The 18336-nt window shown below is 48.2% G+C and overlaps 7 protein-coding genes across 7 annotated transcripts; 3 read left to right on the forward strand and 4 right to left on the reverse strand.

Annotated features, from left to right (window-relative positions):
* Positions 1-3430: 3430 nt before the first annotated feature.
* On the forward strand, positions 3431-5241 carry EDB91DRAFT_1289408 (uncharacterized protein; the record flags this gene model as incomplete). Its single annotated transcript, XM_041324826.1, has 13 exons — positions 3431-3503; positions 3570-3602; positions 3654-3673; positions 3726-3740; positions 3796-3834; positions 3894-3922; positions 4048-4079; positions 4249-4308; positions 4359-4493; positions 4544-4775; positions 4830-4881; positions 4937-5132; positions 5168-5241. 13 exons carry the CDS (start codon positions 3431-3433, stop codon positions 5239-5241), a joined length of 990 nt encoding a protein of 329 aa, XP_041176417.1.
* Positions 5242-5667: 426 nt separating this feature from the next.
* EDB91DRAFT_461389 (uncharacterized protein) lies at positions 5668-7619 on the reverse strand. The gene is made up of 4 exons (XM_041327344.1): positions 7378-7619; positions 7248-7326; positions 6208-7196; positions 5668-6124 (listed from the first exon to the last, which is right to left on the reverse strand). Exons 1-4 carry the CDS (start codon positions 7577-7579, stop codon positions 5709-5711), a joined length of 1686 nt encoding a protein of 561 aa, XP_041176418.1. The 5' UTR covers positions 7580-7619; the 3' UTR covers positions 5668-5708.
* A 944-nt stretch (positions 7620-8563) lies between these two features.
* Positions 8564-9168, forward strand: EDB91DRAFT_1138940 (uncharacterized protein). The gene has a single exon (XM_041318909.1). The coding sequence runs from the start codon at positions 8860-8862 to the stop codon at positions 9139-9141; it is 282 nt and encodes a 93-aa protein (XP_041176419.1). The 5' UTR covers positions 8564-8859; the 3' UTR covers positions 9142-9168.
* A 715-nt stretch (positions 9169-9883) lies between these two features.
* Positions 9884-11606, reverse strand: EDB91DRAFT_1054668 (general substrate transporter; the record flags this gene model as incomplete). Its single annotated transcript, XM_041313845.1, has 3 exons — positions 9884-10995; positions 11047-11342; positions 11404-11606. 3 exons carry the CDS (start codon positions 11604-11606, stop codon positions 9884-9886), a joined length of 1611 nt encoding a protein of 536 aa, XP_041176420.1.
* Positions 11607-12899: 1293 nt separating this feature from the next.
* On the reverse strand, positions 12900-14348 carry EDB91DRAFT_1203473 (aquaporin-like protein). The gene is made up of 7 exons (XM_041320684.1): positions 14304-14348; positions 13766-14241; positions 13584-13710; positions 13496-13530; positions 13347-13440; positions 13231-13292; positions 12900-13182 (listed from the first exon to the last, which is right to left on the reverse strand). Exons 2-7 carry the CDS (start codon positions 14170-14172, stop codon positions 13032-13034), a joined length of 876 nt encoding a protein of 291 aa, XP_041176421.1. The 5' UTR covers positions 14173-14241; positions 14304-14348; the 3' UTR covers positions 12900-13031.
* Positions 14349-15749: 1401 nt separating this feature from the next.
* On the reverse strand, positions 15750-16700 carry EDB91DRAFT_461474 (uncharacterized protein). Its single transcript, XM_041327345.1, has 5 exons — positions 16366-16700; positions 16209-16301; positions 16067-16156; positions 15831-16011; positions 15750-15763 (listed from the first exon to the last, which is right to left on the reverse strand). The coding sequence occupies exons 1-4, from the start codon at positions 16600-16602 to the stop codon at positions 15838-15840; spliced, it is 594 nt and encodes a 197-aa protein (XP_041176422.1). The 5' UTR covers positions 16603-16700; the 3' UTR covers positions 15750-15763; positions 15831-15837.
* Positions 16701-17081: 381 nt separating this feature from the next.
* EDB91DRAFT_1249362 (uncharacterized protein) lies at positions 17082-18199 on the forward strand (the record flags this gene model as incomplete). Its single annotated transcript, XM_041323065.1, has 5 exons — positions 17082-17188; positions 17244-17266; positions 17323-17444; positions 17500-17608; positions 17664-18199. The coding sequence occupies 5 exons, from the start codon at positions 17082-17084 to the stop codon at positions 18197-18199; spliced, it is 897 nt and encodes a 298-aa protein (XP_041176423.1).
* Between the last annotated feature and the right edge of the window lie 137 nt (positions 18200-18336).

The following is an 18336-nucleotide window of genomic DNA, read 5'->3' on the forward strand; positions in this document are numbered from 1 at the left end:
CGAAGCAACTGTTTAGTTTAAGAATTCGTTTGCGTGTGATCGTGTAGTACGGCGAGAAAGAGAGAGAGAGAGAGAAGGTTAGAATGAATCAAAGCAACCGTTAAGTTTAACGATTCCCTACTCCGCATGATCGAGCTCTATGCTGATTGCGAGGCGTTCGTGTCAAATCAGACGGGAATTGTGATTGCTTTCCCTGTGGGGATGGTTTATACCGACCATGATGCTAAATACGTGCATTAGCAAGCTAGGTTGGACGGTGACAGAATGCGCCGTTGAGCCCGTTCATCCCGGTAGCTGTTCGGGCTCATCCCGTCTGCACTAGGAGCATCAGGCCCTCGGGGCAGTATGCACCACAATCTCGAGGAATCCAGCAACTATAGTCATCTCTCCTTTGTAGGCAGCAGGGTTGGAAGAAATGAAGTGAGATTGTCAATTGTAGATGCGAGCGATCACGGGCTCCGATACAGCGACTTCAAATACGGCTGGGGGAGATTGAAGAGGGAGGGGCATGGAAATGCTTCCGTAGTGATTGATCTTTGGATTGTCTCTGGGAGCTGCCATGCGCTCATAACCAGGTGGAGGGTCGAAGCCAATTAAGAGAGGTGCAACTAGTTTTGTTGCACATCCGAGGCATCACAAGGGTGGTATCAGGGATAGTATCTGGAAACGGGCTGGGATGGGCTTCCAAGCAGGGGCCTCCTATCTACTCGCGGATCAGATCGTCCAACTTGTCGGCGAACTCGACTTTGTCACAGACGGAGGCCTAGGGTCTGCGCAGACTTGCACCAAGACTGGCCGTAACTTGCACATTCACGGTTGATCAGCTCAAACTGGCCAGATTCAGGCCTACACGCGGAAATTCCCGGCGTTTATTCTTCTGGCAGAAGGTCCTCTACTTACTAAGTTAAACCAATCCTACACGATATCGCTAGCACCAAGCAACACTAGTCTCAATATCACTCTTATGTTGATCCCAAGGACGTACTACACCTACACCTCAGGGCGCACGTCAGTTTCAGCAGTGGTTTAACTGCCTTCCGACTCGGATAGGTCTGACCTAGAGACTCGTCGACCGTCATTTTCAACAATAAGTTGTTCATAAGTCCTCCATCATGTGTGCCAATTCCATCGACGCTGCTGGTGAGCAATACAAGACACTACAGATGTCTTTGAGAAAACCATCCAGTCAAATCAACACTTTCACCTCTTCGGAGGACGGAGCGGCTGGTCAGGAGGGCCTATTAGGCTGAAGCAAGCATACACGATGCTCTCAGCTCTGGCCCAACTCTGACAGGCCCACAGGGCCTTCGTGGTCTCGCATCTCAGTGCCCACTTCAATGGACGGACAACTTTGACGGTAAAATCAGGGGGAGTTACTGGCAGCCATAAGCTGCACCTGTTCACTTTATGATTCGCAGACCTCTGTTCTGCAGAAGAATGCGTGCCGTGATGTCAAGCGGTCCCTTGGAGTTCGACCCTCCGTGTATGACGGTGGAACGTTCGAACCATCAAACCGCTGCGCAGCCTTCAACGTGCCTGAGCACGACTTTGCTGAGGGTGATGGTGGTTCTCGAGATTTTTTTGCAGTGCCTCTCCCATATACTCATAAGTATATTAAACAAGGTACAAACGAGGAACCAATAACCATCAATCAATACTTACAACGTTGCCCTGTCCAATCGGAAGAACAAGAACACCGCCAACAACAAGTCGGACGTGCTGTGTGGCCGTGAGGGCGAGGGCTATCTTTTCTCCCCTGTAGCCTCTCATTTAATTTTTGTCCCAGAAATAGTGTCCCATATCGATGTCAATCACGTATATGAAACAAGAAGTATTTGGCTGTGAAAATTGATACATTACCATTTCATGAACTGCACGATGCAGCGTATTCATGAGATTCGCTCTATGCTATTTTTACATCCTTACATGATAGCGCGATGACCGACGCAGTGAGCGCACATGAGGCGAGAGATGCTGAGGACGAGGACGAGCTTAGGCATTGATGGTGTGCTCGGAAGCATTGCACAGGGATGTTCGCAGTACAGCTGGGACCAGGTACTATCTCTGGCCCGGTGTTGCAAAACTTTTCGACCTGTTTTTTTATAACACAACAACTACACGACATTAAAATAAAGCAACAACATGAGCAAGTAGGATTCAGTACATACTGTAAGGCTATGCCAAAAATATGTCAAGGCTACGTTGCCAGAGAGAAGCCGGTGCGAAACAGTGTTTGAGCACAGAGTTGCAAAGAAGTTGTCGCGTCACACTATGTCACACCGCCGTTTTTACTCTCCGACGCCGTCAAGCGTTGAACGAATCTGGGGCAATTGACGAGTGCTATTCAAGAATGAGAATGTCTTAGCCAAGTTGCCGAGCAGCGATTTATGACTCCGAACACAATCTCACTCCTCCTGTCACGTCCTGCATCTCGATAGTACAACATTTGTGTCTCTCAACACCACTCAGTTATCATGTCGGAAAAGTTTGGTGTGGTATTACTGTAGAGATACGACACTAGGTTCGTCACGGGTCACAGCCATCGACGAATCGAACCTATTTGGTGTGACTGTCACACCAATTTTTTGGGGACCGAAGCTAATTTGTGACATATGGTAAAAACATACAGAAAAACATACAGAAAACATATAAAAACAACAATGCCGAGCTAGATTCTACCTGTTGTTTCTCAGCTTTACAATAATATATGAATCAGACAAGAAGCCAAGGTGCAGCAATCACAATTTGCGAAGCTATTTTTTATGTGGTCACAGGTCACAGGGTCATTCGAAGCTGTGACACCAAGTGTGACTGTGTCACGTGCTGCACGTGACGAAGCTAGTGTCGTATCTCTACAGTAGAAGGCAATGGGAAATCACTGGTAAAATTCCTGATTTTTTTAGTGAATGTGATGGCTTCCCTCCGATGGCCATGGATTGACGTGGAAAGTGCACGTTCTGAGCAGTGTTTCACTGCCGCAAGCACTTCTAGTGCATTTTTCGTGGAATAAAAAATACACACAGTAAGCTATGGATTACCCATCCTTGTGTAAAGGAAATGAGGAGCGTGCTACATCGTGATTTGTAACTCCGGGCCATTTTGTAACACCGGGCCAGAGATAGTAAATGATCCGTTCGTTCCGTTCTATCTTTCGCGTCTGACTTTTCTTGTAACGTCATCCTGTGTCGTGCCGACAGAATGCGACCTCAGAGAAGCTGTTATGCCAGGCCCGAGCCAAGAGTGCCGATTCTCATCGGCAGGGACCGACACGAGTCAATCAAGAACCATAATGCAGGAACGCATATCATCTACATCATACCGATTGTGGCGATACAAGCGCTGCCAGTGGATGGTGGTATATCTAGCACGAATGCCATCGTTATGCCCCCACCCCGATTCACCACTCACTCACCACGCCCATCCCTCGGATATGACCCTAGTCTCAAATGATCCGATTTGGTGGCCGACAATCGAATCGAATCGTTTCTTCAGCTATTGGATAGGTTCGTGGAGATCCCATTGAATGACGACGGTGATGTCTCCATCTAATCTTGACTGCGGTTTCGCAGTTGCCTCCTCTGCTGCAGTGATATATGATTCGGGTGAGCAAGATAGTGGTAAAGACTCCGCTGATATCCTGATGATATTTTCAGTACTGACATTCGGACAAGAGGTAGGTGTATGTCACTATCGGAGCAGCCATCTAGCTAAGAATGGTTTTATAGGTTGAACTGATCTGGGTGAGCAGAGTCACATATCAGAAGAACAACGAGCATCGCAATTAATTTTGGGCAGAGACAACGCTGGTCTCTCATGACCATTCTATATCTCAGTGTGCGTAGCTTAGATCATGAGCGTGGTGGGCAAGTCGTGCTGACTCGCAAATGTTCTAGATACGTTACATTGGAATACTGTATGCTGCGTACGTGTGCAAGGCTAACAAGGCGGTGCTGTACTAATAAGATGTCTCTCATCATCAGCATGTATATTCCGGGTATGTCTCGTGTAGACTGTGTTAGTGTCTTCTGACTAGCGGCATACATACAGCAAATCTTCCGTCAGTCTCGCTGACAGACCAAGTGAGTATTTTGCGCCGATGCTTTCTGCTCCCATCCAATTACCTGCCTATGTACTAGGGGCGAGTGATATTCTCGCCCAGATAGTTGGTTCTATGTAATGACTGCAACAGCTGTGAGTTTGTTTCAAGTGTTTAATCCTACGAGGGTGATCACTCATCGGGTATGTCAGGCTATATCATGTACTCCGCGATAAGTTGGACAAGCGTGGTCGTAATTGCCATGCTGGGCGGTGAGCTACTCATCCTCGATGATATTGACTTAACTGAAACGTCGTGCAAGTCATCATGATTGCTCGGTTACATGCCATGTATCAGCAATCCAGAAAGATGCTTATCTTTCTCATTGTAATCTTCCTGGCGGTCAACATCGCCAGCGGAGTGATCACGGCAATAGGACTCAGTTATTCATCAGGAGGTAAGCTTTAGTTATGTATCAAATAATCAGGCTTATCAGGCTCATCCCAGTGGAGGCTGTCCTCTCCGGCACCTATATATGCACAAGCAATTCCGACCAAAACGCCCAGCTTCTCATTGCAGTAGTTTGGATACTCACCACTGTATGGGAAATACTTGCACTGTGTCTTGCGCTCTGGATTGCTGTAAAACACTTCCGTGAACTGCGACGCCTATCGGCGGGACAGCTCATTGGGGACTGTTTCGTAGTGTTGATACAATCTCACACGATTTACTTTGCAAGGTGAGCTCGTAAGAATGTGGGTATCTTTTGCCGCTGAAGTTCTGCACATACTAGCTTTGCTGCTGTTTCGTTCCTCGAGCTTGGTTATCTCTCTCCAATGATCGCGGTACGCTGATCTGTCATTGACATCTGCATGTGAACACTGTTCATCATTTCTATAGTCTTCACTCTCCGTGGGAGTTGAGACATATAATGGCCTTGTCCAAATTTTCTCGGTCGTGCAGATGTTTGTGCTGGGACCACGCCTCATCCTTGGCGTTCGAGAATATAACGCTAAGCTTGTGGCCGACTCCGACACAGCAACTGGCATGGCCTCAATTGTTTTCCAGGAGCGCATACACGTGTCAACTAGCAGTGGTGTGTAGCGCAGGAAATGCTTGACGACTCTGCAGGGAGCAGGAGAACTTTGTTTGTGGTTTCGTCTTGGTATTTATATTCCAAGTTTCAAGTGATTGCTGCTGCGTAGGTCGTCTTGTCGACAAGATTCTGTTGATTAACAATTATTTGTACCTAATATTTCAAGTACTTATGGATAGTTAGCCTGGATAGTGGTGCTCCTAGGATCCTGTCGAAGTTCAAAATTTACATCATGTGGCCGAAAGAACCCACGTGCAAGTATGCCACCGGAACTTGCAACAGACTTCTGCCGCCTGGCTCGCGTGCCATGCATTTGTTTGTTATTTAAGTCTTCCTTCTTCGTCAGCCGATAAGTACGTGCTGAGAGTGTGTCAGGCAAACCTGCAGACCCGGCGAGTAATGCATTGCTTTCCGAGTTGACGCTGTTGGACCCAGAGGGTAAAATTCTTGTAAAATCCTTTCATGACGCAAAGCTACGCCAATACATATGGTAAACGCCCTTGGGCTCCGAAATCTCTGTGAGAGTTATGGCAGGCTCTTGAAGCGACGTCCACCTTTTGACGTCAACCCAACCGATCACTCATCCCTCCCTCTCCTCCCCTTCGAAGCTTCTCTCCAACGAGCCTTCCACTCCTTCGTCAGCGCACCTTTTTGGGCTTCCCACTGGGAGTGAATTTCGGAGGTAGTTTGAGTGCGGAAAAAGGGCTCCCCACTTCTGTCTTCTTTGCCCGCGTAAGGGAAGAGGGAGAATATGTCTTGAGGTGTATTTCTTGTGCTGGATGAACGCGAGCGGAGGGCTGGTGGGAGAGGAAAGAAAAAGGGGAAGTTCGGGTCAAGCGTTGGGTGCACTTGTAGTTGCTCATGAGCAATGGAGACTGCGTGAGGGTGAGGAAGCGCGTGATCCGGTTGGGCGGGGTGGGTAAGGTCGGATATGCCGAGAACGTCTTCTTCCTCAAAGTCCAGGTCGAGGTGACCCAGTAATGAAAATCCAGCTGCAGCGGTTCGCAGTCAGTCAAGGGGATTGGGAAAGAAAACACAAGGTTGCAGAGCAGTAGAATAAAATAACAGAACGCACCTTCCTCTTCCCTCGGTGCGAACAGATCTTTCAGTTGTGTTTGCTTCTGATTCAGAGCGGATGGCTCTGACGTAGATGTAGGGTGAGGCTGTGGTCTGAGTGGAGACACCACTGTGTCTGATTCCATGTCCGTATCTTCGAATTTACCTTGGGGTACTTCCTCGATCTCACCGTCGGCATCGCCCTCATATATACCCATCCGTGTCCCAGTCTGAGACCCCCTCGTGTCACCTTTACTCTCAAGACGTGCGTCTTCAACATCAGACAAGCTCTCCTGTCCGCCCCATCCTTCATCTCCGTCCCTGTCGCTAAAGAAGGAGCGAAGGAGTGCGAGGGTGGCGGACTTTTCTTGTGTGGGGGAAGGGTTTTCTCCGGCCACGGCTTCAGTCGTGGGCGGACGAACAGTGGGAACGGGGGACAGCGTGGATGACGATAGTGGGGGAATAACAGATGTCGGGACCGGCAATGGTAAAGACTCGTGGTCATCACCTTCATCCTCGGTACTAGGTGCGCTTTCAGCGTCGTGTTTAGTGTCACTGCTCTCGGCCTCTTCAGCATGTCTTTTCCTCGGGATCATGGGTCCATAGAAGTCTCCTGCAACACCAATAGCATCACTCTCAACTGCGCCCGCTACCTCAGCATCCAGCCAGATACCCTTCAGATGCATCGAGTCCCAGCGCGTCGGATCGATCGTCCGGCGGCGCGCACGCGTGGGGGGAAGTTTGACGCGTTTTTTGCGTTTCCCTGTCCCGGATTTCCCATCCTTCTTGTTCCCTGCACTGGCAGAGGCAAGTACCCGAGGTGGCTCCAAAGGTTTCTCAGGTCTCATCCGCATGACTTTCACCACACGTCCCATCTCGGTGACCCTCCATCCCCCGCGGGTACGTGCTGTCTCGGGCGTGATCAGTGACATATCAGGTGCAGGGGTGCCTATCTTAGAGGAATTGAGACGACGTTTTTTGGGTGGTGGAGAGGGAAGGGAGGCGAGTCTGTTTGTTTTCGGGTCAGTGGTGAGTGAGTGAGTTTGGGCAGAAACGCACCGTTCACGAAAATCAGGCTTTGCATCTCCAATACGGAGCTTGGCGCCTTTCCATACCGTCCCACTTAGCACATTCACGCCTGTCCGATATCAAAAAAAGGTTACAATTGAGAAAAAAAAGAAAAACTCACACTTCGCCAAGTCTGTTTTGCGACCTTCAATCGTCGCGTAACCGAAAGGCCTCGGCTGGCCTAGTGCATCAAGTTTTCCAAAACCATCGAGCGAGATTACCCTTCCAAAGGCACTGAGTCGCTTTGAAAGGTCAGCGGGTGTAATGGCGGGTGTTGTGAGACCAGAGATGTGTAGGCGTTTTGTTATGGTTTCGGTAGACATAATGATTGCATTACAAGCCACACGTGCCTGAACTTTGAAGGAACCTCGGTCTATGGACTTTCATCTTCCTCGAACTTTTCAATCCCTCACGGTCAGCAAATAACATGCAGACAACCGACTCAGAAAATAATATTAATGTCTATCGTTACTAGCTACGCTGCAAAACATCGTAAGTGGCATTCATTGTCACTACACGCTAACAGCAGCTGGATGGAGTTTTGCGCGAGATCACAGGCTTGGAAACCGTCGTGAATAGCGGCGGCATCAAACGTCTTTACCAGGAACTCGTCGAAAAGGGGAATAAAAACCACCAGCCAATGGGTCCGCACAAGAAATTGGCTCCACCAATCCTGTGCTTGCCAACTGAAGTATATGCCGACGATGGAGGGAGGTTGCTGTGGGCATGTCAAGTGTGTGATGTAGACCGGCCTATTGCGATGACTCCTGGCAGCGGAAAGATCGCTGCTATGAAACATGGCTCAAGCGATTACGAGGATGTCCGCTCTCGTTAGCACTACGCTGCGGAAATGCCCTGACCAAATTACGAAGCCTTCTTCAACCTTGCACTAATCAAATCTCGACTCTCTATATATCGACCCTTTCGGACACGCCGATATACTAGAACAGTGACTGATGCTCAAAAGACCTCCCAGCACTTCAAGAGTTGACCATATGGACGGTAAATTTTGCCTGACAGAATGTCATCAAGCCTCCTGAGCCAACTGACGCAGCTCATATCGCTTTGGAGGAAATCGATCCACTGGATGATTATATGTATCCATTTCGCTGGCGTGGCATGCTCACTATTGCCTAAGGTCAACTTGAAGTTTGGCATCGGGCCAGGGAATCTCCACTTAAAGCTACTCTGGTGTCCATTGATCAGCATGGTTAGCGCTGCGACACGCTCTGGGTATCAACATGTCTAATCTTCGTTGGGATGCGAGTCTATGTGAGTTTGACACTAACCTTACTAAGGTGTTCCTGACCCAGCAGCGCGGCGTTGGAAAATCACCGGTCGCCCCGCTCCTGCCGTTTACGCTTCTTTCATTAAGCTATGACGATCTTAGGCGCCCAGAACTGCATCGACACCACACCTGTCCCGACCGCTGGCACTTGATTTACCGGTCCCGAACCTGGTCTTCAGAACCTTAGTTCCATTAGGCTGTAAAGCAGATCAGGCTGATAGACCAGAACCATCATTGAGGCGCCAACTGTGCCCACTGACTATTTGGTTGTCACTGGATGTGTTTCGATTTAGATTATTGTTAGAATGACCGGATATGGCGCGTTTAAAGGTATTTCTCAGATCTGTCCTGCAATGCAATGCCTTAACGGTCAGCTGGTGCTTTATGTTAACGCTCACACAGATTTCAAAGGTGTTGATCGACTTTTTTTTTGGTCACGACACGGCGTTTTCTTCTGGGGCAACCAACGATCTTGTTAATTGGTCCAACGCAATGCCCCATTCTGTCGTCCAACGCTGGGGCATTGCTGATAGCATTGCTATCAGGATATTTTCTCGTACAACGTGGAGCAATCTCGCCGTGATACGCATAGCATGATTGTCGTGCTCATACGCGAACAAGGCCTGAACCTACTAGTACAAGGCGCTGTCGACCACCTGCTGTGCAAGAGCGCCATCCAGCGCTTCGAAGGCAACCGTGCTATCTATGTCGAACTTGAAGGGCTGCAGAACTGGATTGTTAATTCTCTGCACTGGCCCTTCGATTCCACCCGCTATTTTGGGAAGGACGGGAATACCGTCAAGCGAGACCGAATCACCAAGCTATTTCTCAAAAGCAACGTTGTATAGAGAAGCGTGTCGGTTTTACTGGGTGAGATAATTATTTCCTGCCCTGCACAATTCTAACTGTCACTATGCGTCGCAGAATGCTAACTTACATCATTTACGTTCAACCATCGAGCTGAAAGTTTTACCGTGGATCCATAACAAGCGTAACATTCTTTCTCTCTTGCCTTCTATCTTCGTGGCCCAGACTCTTCAAGTTTGATGGCTCCCATGCAGCACCTTTCCACTTCACATGTTCTGTCCGTGCTTTGCACTGTTAGTCACACATCACCACTATACATAGAAGTGTCCATTGGCAGCAAAACTTTTACGATGTGCCTCCCTGTGCCATATACGTATTGTCATTGCCCTATCAAAGTTCACAAAGAAAACACTCAACGTCTTCTTGGGAATAGATCGGCAAATAGGCATGGTGATATTGTCGAGCATGTACAACAGTGTTTCGAAGTCTTTCACGTGGGTAAGAGAATGTGTGTAGCAGCGAATTGCGGAAATTAAATCTGCAGATCAGCGATTTCAATACTCTCGTTATTCTCCTCGTCCCCCTTCCTCGCAGTATCACTCAAACCATGGACATCTGCTGCTCTCCTCATTTCCTCCACAGGTGTCGCTCGCCTGCCTCCAAGGAACACACGTCCCCCAGGCGAATCCTCCAAAGATCTCACCATTACATCCTTCTCAAACAGATACTTGATATCCTCCAACGCATACCCATTCGTCTCAGGCAGCAAGAAATACACCCATGCTGCCATAATCATGCAGCACACGCCGAAGAGTAGAAATATCCCGTACGACATCTTCTCAAGCATCAGAGGTGTCAGGCGTGATATCGTGAACGACAACAGCCAGTTCACGCTGATGGCGATAGTAAGTGTGGCCGAACGGAGGTGGTTGGGAGCAATTTCGCTGGCCACGATCCACGGCAGAGGTCCCCAGCCGATGCAGAAAAACACAGCGTAGAGGTAGACGGCTACGATAGACACGTAGCTCGCGGGAACAATAGTACTCTGCGGATGGACAGCGCTGAAGCCGGCGATCCAGAGCATAGACAAACCTTGCCCCAGAGCACCCACGAAGAGACACATCTTGCGACCCCAGCTGTCTACAGCAAATGCTAAGGTAAGACCAACTGCGATGACTTTCACGACACCGTAGAGCCCTGTTGCAAATAGGCCAGATGTTGTACCAGTAATACCAAGCGCAGCAAATATCTGTGGGCTGAAGTAGTTGGCAGAATCCGCACCAGTCCATCGCTGGAAGAAGGTGGTTATGGAGGGGATCAAGCAGCGAAGCACAATTTGACGCGACTCTCCCATCATGCGGAACTGGCTGAGCAAAGATAATCGCTGCTTCCCAGTGAAGTCCGCTTTGATCTCGTCGAGCGTAAGAAGGACGGATTTATCGTCAACTGGCATTCGAATAACGTATGCAAGCGTTTCCGCTGCCTCGTCATAACGCTCCTGCTCGACCAACCAACGGGGTGACTCTGGTTGTGGAAGCATGAAGAGGACGAACAAGATGCCCGGGACCAGCTGGACTATTAAAGGCATTCGCCATTGCATATTGCTATACGAGATATTTGTGGAGGCGCTGTAGTTCACCCAGTCTGCAGAAGTTTCCATCAATTTGAAGTTCCTTCATCTGGAAACACACGCACAGGCCAACATCATCCCGACGTTATCAGAGAACTGGACAAGCCCAGTACACCTCCCCCTAATGTGTCTGGGCATGCACTCTGATATGTATGAGGGCGCCAAAGCAGATACCATGCCCACTCCAATGCCAGAGACGAAACGACTGAAATAGAAAAGTCGAAGCGCTATAAGCTGGCTACTTCCAAGACCAACGATGGCCTGGATCAAGCTTCCGATGATGTATATGACCCCCGATGCAATTAGGGATCGCTTTCGCCCAAAGCGACTAGATACCCAACTAGTTGATAGGACACCGAAGCTAGAAAATTTGAAGATGCCCATATGAGCGGCGAAGCGTTGAACATCCATAACAAACGTACAAGGCTCCCGCCTGCATAATTGACACGATATTTCCGTTGAAATTGGCTTGAGCAGACGCGGACATCTTATTAATTCCAAAGTAACTCTGGAAAGACTTGAGGGTTAAAATGCCACCCATGAGTCCAGTATCCCAGCCGAAGAAGATAGAGCCCAAGGATGCAGACAAGGCAAGGATGTATGCATTGCGGATACCGCGAAACATCCATCAGTGCGTCTTTGAAACCCATAGTGGAAAGGAAGCGGGGCAGATAGAGGTAGGTGCTTCCGCCCTTATGATATATGTTCACATTCCTATCGCCATTGGTTAAAAGATGGATTCAGTTATCACCTGGTCTTCACATTGATGCAAGAAGTCAAACATAGATACAGGGCGACATTCACCTGGAAGGATGCAAAAGGTACTATGATAGTGGAGATAGTCGACCGGTGGCACAAGAGGTGAGATATGCGGGAGCGGAGAACGAAGAGCATCAGCGCCAAGACAGTGCACTAGGTCATAGGATGCTTCTCCCTCCCATGGAAGTTGACTCCATGTGAGAGGACTAAGTACATAGTCCAATCAGATTCAGTCGATGTGTGGTTGTCTCGCGATGATTCGAGTTAAGAATCCCGATAAGACATTCAGAGTGCAAACCTTATCAAGCCTGGAGGTTACCGGTTACTGGACACAGCAGTGCAATGAATGAGATTCGCTTGTACTGGCTCGTGCAGATGAGCGTTCTTGTTGTTTGAGTTGATTACTCGATACTCAATTATATAACTAATTTATTTATAATTCCTTATTCAATCCTTATTTCAAGTTATCTCTCTTCCAAGTAATTTTCTGCTATAAATATTGAACTCTCAACGTGCTCATAGCCTCATCCTATAGAACTTGGAAGAGGCGGGCTCTCGTTATTGAAAACAGTGCGAGGGAGGACTCGGAAGCGTGTGGGTGCCTTTGAGGCTTTGACAACACTCGTGCTATGCTTAATACTTATAGCTATCATGAATCGTTCTATGATTCAATATACGAGCTACGAACCGTAAGGTTAACCGATAACAAGGCACCGTTCTTGAAATCCAAGATCCCCACTGTACCGACATTGATTTGAAAGAAGGCTTGCCAGAGATTTGCCAGAGATCGAATCTTACCTTTCCGCGCCCAATTGGAGCGACCCGGGATGAATCAATAACGACGCCTTGTTTGTTGATCAAGGTCGCTTAGGAAGTTCACTGAGAGCAAGTTCGTGTCGGTAAGTATACAAAAACATCGATCTCCTGGGCAGATTCACCGTTGATCGTCGCAACGTCTCGTCAATACCCCAGAATAAGATGAAAAAGCTTCACACCGGACACAAGGGTAAATACAATCGTCACGAGTGTTTTAGATGAAGCTTTCGGTGTCAAGTGCAAGCGCTCATTGCTCAGCTGCAAGTTATCCTCAAGTACTACTGTTTCTGTTATTCATCCCTTCAAATTCGATAGTAACTGAAGAAGCTCATCGTAGATTATGATCGCACAATAGACATATTTGGAACGATATATCGGTACATAGAAGACACTGTATACGCCCTGCGCATGTAAGTTATGAAAGTTGGTGAATACTCTATTCTGTGATAAAAGTCCTTGGTGGTTGATTGCAACTCTACGCATTAATTATCCCAGCACTTCCCGCACTTCGTCTTGCACCATCTCTGCTAGGCACCGGCTTGTCGGTAGATGCTTCGGAAAGCAGATCTGGCGAATTCTTCTCCTGTGTGGATGCCTGTGCAGGATTCAAATCTTGATAGTGTATCCTGCCATGCACGTCAGCAGATTTGAGCGAGCGGGTGGATTTTGCTTACCATTTCAGCATACCGTAGAAAGCAGCTCCCAACAGAGAGCCGAGGAAAGGACCGACCCAATACTACAAGGATAACGAAGGTCAGGTGCGGGCCCGTGAAGAATCTGGTTTTCTTACCACCCAGTGGCTAGAGTAAGGGAACCCGGTGACGACAGCTGGCCCAAATGCACGTGCTGTATTCATGGATGCACCCGTGTAAAAGACGGCCCATCTACATGACATAGCAACATTTCAACGATTGATACATGGCAGGGTAGCCGACTTACAAATGCCCAACGAACAAAGTCAGTCCAATGCCAATCTGATGCACAACATTTAGCATTATGCATTATGCGACATGCTAACCCTCCTTACCGGCGCAAACGGGGTAACCTGGGATTTCTCGGCGGCGAGCATCAGAACGGCCAAAGCCAGCGTCGCTGTAAGGATCATTTCAATGAAAATTCCTTGAGCTGGATTGATTCCTTGTTTTAGGAACGTGCTATCGATAGGTTTCGTTAGGTTTGAAAAAATTAACAATCACAACAGCTACTTACTTGACAGACAACGGTCCAGGGATTAGCGCAGACAACAGCGCGGACGCAACAATAGCTCCAACTAGCTGTGCAATACAGAACAAGACAGATCTCACGGGGTTCAATACCCCCACGAGAAACAGTGCAAGCGTGATATTTGGGTTAAAGAGGCCACCGGTAATTCTGTAAAACAACCAAGCGGAGACCAGAAGGCTGAAACCCATGGATGTTGCGATGTACATCACATGTTCAATGGTAGTGCCGCTGGCTTCGGCCTCGCCAGTGGCTGCCTGGATACCGCCGAGCCCTAGGAGTAGAAATAATGTTGTCCCGACGAACTCAAGCGCGGCGGCCTTGCAATCCAGCTTGAAGGTACCGAACAGACCAGACGTAGAGTAACGAGAAGGTGACCTGGCTGTTGAAGACATACTGTGTTGTGCGATGAAGAGCTTGTATGACGAATAGCAAGTTGCAACTCCTTCAAATACCAACACTCGCTTATACATCGATCAGTAGCGACATCACGGCAGGACGCCACTGTGGTGGCAAAGCCACCTACCGTCTACATGATATGTGTATCGCGTAGGCAATGATACAGCCTGTTGTTGTAATGTAGAACGGATCCTCCAGTTTTTCATCTTGGCGGAAGTCCTAGTGTGGCAGTGCATCAGAACATCCAATGATGCATGAGAGGGTGCACGGATGAATAACTGCTCTATAGATAAGTTAGAGAGGAATATGTTTCGTGCGGCAAGAAAAAAACGCGCAATTTGCGTAATCTCATGGTTTAGTCACTGTCGGATATCTTGAGCGAATGCTGGATTTCAAGCCCGTTGCCACGAAGAGATGGAGGATATATTCACCAACAATCCTGTGATATACTGATGAGTGGATTGTGTCCGGTAATCCTAGGAATGACTCGTGTGACGGTGACATCTGAGTCGCGAGCAATCTTAATACCATTGGATGTATTATGAAAATTTGCCAAATACTATTAGTCGCGTCATCGCCTTTCGAACTGAGGTCTCCACATATGGACGGAAATAGCGATGTGCCGCGTTGAGCTAGGCTAATTGGCGTATACGATGAACATATCGGGTCGGCCTCGTTCCTCGGCGAGCTGACATGCTCACCGCGACGAGGGCAGTAGGCCCAACACTTTCTGGTAAGGCCACAATCAAAAATCGGAATTTCTTGATTAATGAACATGCAGCCTGGATATGACAGTGGAGCGTATAGCTGTGGGTCTAGCTAGTATAGCAGGAGTTGTGAGTGTGAGTGTAGCAGCTGGTAGCTAGTAGCAGGTGTGGCAGAGGATCAGCGGTGCCAGGGGTCATGGGGTCATAGCACACGTAGTCAACGCGCAGACATCATGTTCAGAATCATCGCAGCCACATCACAGGTTCTGGGTTTCGCATTGTCAAGCAGCAGTGCTGGCCGGCCCAGCAGTTCAGAAGTTCATCAGGCAAATTGAAGCGGGCATGAACGCATTACCGCGAAAAGGGGGTTCTGTCGGAAAATACTTCACAGAAAGTGAGCTATGTGCAAGCATGAGAGAACACCTACATCTAAGGCATCATTTTTTGCCGGCAGTTCGACCCAAAACCCACTCCACGAGGTAGCGGGAATATAACAGGCGCTGGAACTATAGACAAATAAATCAAGACAGAACCATGTAATTAATTCGAGGGAGGAGGAAGAAAGGTGATACTTGACCCATATGGTTCCAGCGCGCATGGTGTACCCTCGCGGAGAAGGATCTGAAAACATAACTATGAATGAACAGTGGAAACACGACCAAATATATTTATTGGCCCCTTCCCATGCCTCAAGATGACTTGCCGCAGAAATTTCCATCCTACACTCAGAAACTTCCCTCCGGTGTATGTTTTCTCGCTCGAATAAAGTACTTGGCATCACGGTATGATCACGGTATTGATAAAGTGGCACTTTTAGGGGTCGAATCGTGTCGATTGCCGAGTTAATTAATTCTATCGATTTACGTCTTTTCCTCCTGTACTGGTATGAGAAAATAATATGTTTAGTTAGATAGGTCCGCAGTGTATAGCTTGTGAACCAGATTTACCAAACGCTTAGTCGCTCCATCCCTTATCTGACCTCGTCTTCTTCACGGCGCTGCGTTTATCCTTCTCGAGTCTCCTTCGACTGTCGAGTGCCTTCTGAAGATTGGCAACCCTTTGTCTTTGTTCTGCACTAGGTTTGCTGGTAATGAAGTCCTTGGCAGCGTCAATCACGACGGCATGCATCTTGAGAAAGGATGTTCTGTTCAGATTGAGATACAAATCGACAAGTAGAACAGACTTTGCTCAGGGAATCATCGATATTTCGTGCTTGCGACCGAGACGCGCTAGATGAAATCAATAAAGAATGTGAGGTTTTGGCGTAGTACGGCTTGAATGAAACGGCTTCAGTCTGACAATCACTGCGAAGGGCCTCAAATTACCGTCCTCGTGAGGCTCTCGCGTGCCCACATCGGTATCCAAGGTGCGTCTACACGGCAACGCGCAGAAACCTTGGTCTCCACCTTGTTGACGTTCTAAAACCACTTAGATTAAATACCCCACACTTTCACACACGGAAAATGGGCAATATGAACGCACCTGTCCTCCCGGACCAGAACTGCGAGAGAAAGTAAGCTCGACTAGGTTTTTCGGGATGGTTTTAGCCTCTTCGAACGAGCAAAGCCAAACCTTCGCACTTTCCTGGTCTTCTGCGCAGGATAGGGAAGCGGTCGAGGGAGGAATGGGAAGGGAGTGGATCAACCTGCATCTTCGCGTCCAGCCTGAGGTGCCAGCCGTTAGTGCATACAGTGACTCTCTTGTAATGCGAGGAATCATAAGTACACTGTCGCTTCAAGCATTAATAAAAAGGAACAGGCGTCCTGAGTGCCAGCCAAGTGCGGTTGGATGTAAGCGTATTTTCAACTCTGTACATAGTACAATTGCAAGCTACTATAATTAACCATATAATAAATTTACGCAGGCAGAATAATCTTACCAAAAGTAAGTACTTATCAAGAATTTAAGTTGATTCGACAAAGCCTTCCTCCATCCAACCCAACCCTGCAGTTTGCACTTTGAACGTGGGAGTTGGGGAGTCCATACTACTTAACTAAGTATGATCTACTTACGACTGCGACTACAATCACAAGCTTACGGTCCCAATCTGAGGACAGTCGAGCGCCCATTGCCAGTTCGCGATCGGTAAAGTCGTGGGTATCTTACACGCTCACCTTAGACTAGACACGTGTCTTTTTTATTTTCATCAGTTTGGGTACCGCAGTACGACTCGGAGGTTCGTCTCTACTACTACTAGCATGTCGCCGACACCTGGAGTTCACTCGCTGGAAGGGTTTAGTCCGATTGGCACCGGGATTTATCTCCGGGATATCCGTGAGCAATGCCAGGATACTGCATCACCAAAGTGAGTCGGTGTCTGTTATTACTTATAGCATGATAGCTGACCGGGCATTCTGTAGCGTCATTTTGATATTCGGATGGAGTAAGCGCTTTATCTTTGCGTTCTTGAAGTCTTTATCTGACAAGTTGTGTCCACAGTGGGAGCACAACTTAGGCATTTGCAGAATTATACCCATGTATACACCAAATTATATCCAAACGCGTCTCAAATCGTTGTTCGATGCAATCCCGACGTCTTCTGGACTACCACTAGGACTTCGGTGAGCACCACACATTAATTGCTCGCCGTTGTCTTGTCGCCTAACACAATCAAAGCAACGGCGCCTCGTACCTGTTATTGATGCCTTAGAAGCACTGCATTGCTTGCCATCTTCCTCTCCTACCCAACGGCCTCCCCGCATACTCACTCACGCATTTTCCAATGGTAAGTTCACCCAAGTTGAACTTGAAACAAGCTAAACCTTGTATGGCAATATCAGGAGGTTCCCTGCAGATGACACTTCTTGGACATATGCTGCAGCGGAAATATGGTTCTGCATCAGTTCAAGGGTTATTCACCAGCGCATTGATCCTTGACTCATGTCCAGCAGTGGGTAACCTGAAAACAATCAAACTCGCTTTCACCGCTGTCGTCCGGAACCCAATTCTCAGATTTATCGTGCTCACCGCTATGTACACGCTGCACTTTATCGGCCTCGGCTTCTCTCTGCTGTTCGGTAAACGAGTGATGTTGATGGAAAACCTCCGGATCGAAATGTGGAATTCCCGCATCCTACCATGGATGGGCCTCCACACACTCCGCCTCTACCTTTTCTCGCGCAAGGATAAATTGATTCCGTGGCAAGATGTCACGAAACATGCTGAGACTGCGAAGGAGCGCGGAATGGATGTACATTGCGAGCTGTTTGAAGAGAGCGACCATGTAGCACACATCCGGATCGAGCCAGAAAGGTATTGGTCTTCGGTACAGAGCGTTTGGGCGGTCGCAATCTCCAAGGAAAAGGACAAGGATTAGAGGATACATCACTGATTATAGATTTTTGTCGGAGGATCCGCCTTCTTTCATGTCTAGATGATCCTAGAATGATTCTTTCCGAGGATTTTAAGAATCTTGAGTTGGTCATACCTTTAGCTAGTGTCCCTAGAGTATAC

This window comes from Suillus paluster (assembly GCF_016628075.1).
Source record: "Suillus paluster strain FC165 chromosome Unknown EDB91scaffold_32, whole genome shotgun sequence".
Taxonomy (NCBI): domain Eukaryota; kingdom Fungi; phylum Basidiomycota; class Agaricomycetes; order Boletales; family Suillaceae; genus Suillus; species Suillus paluster.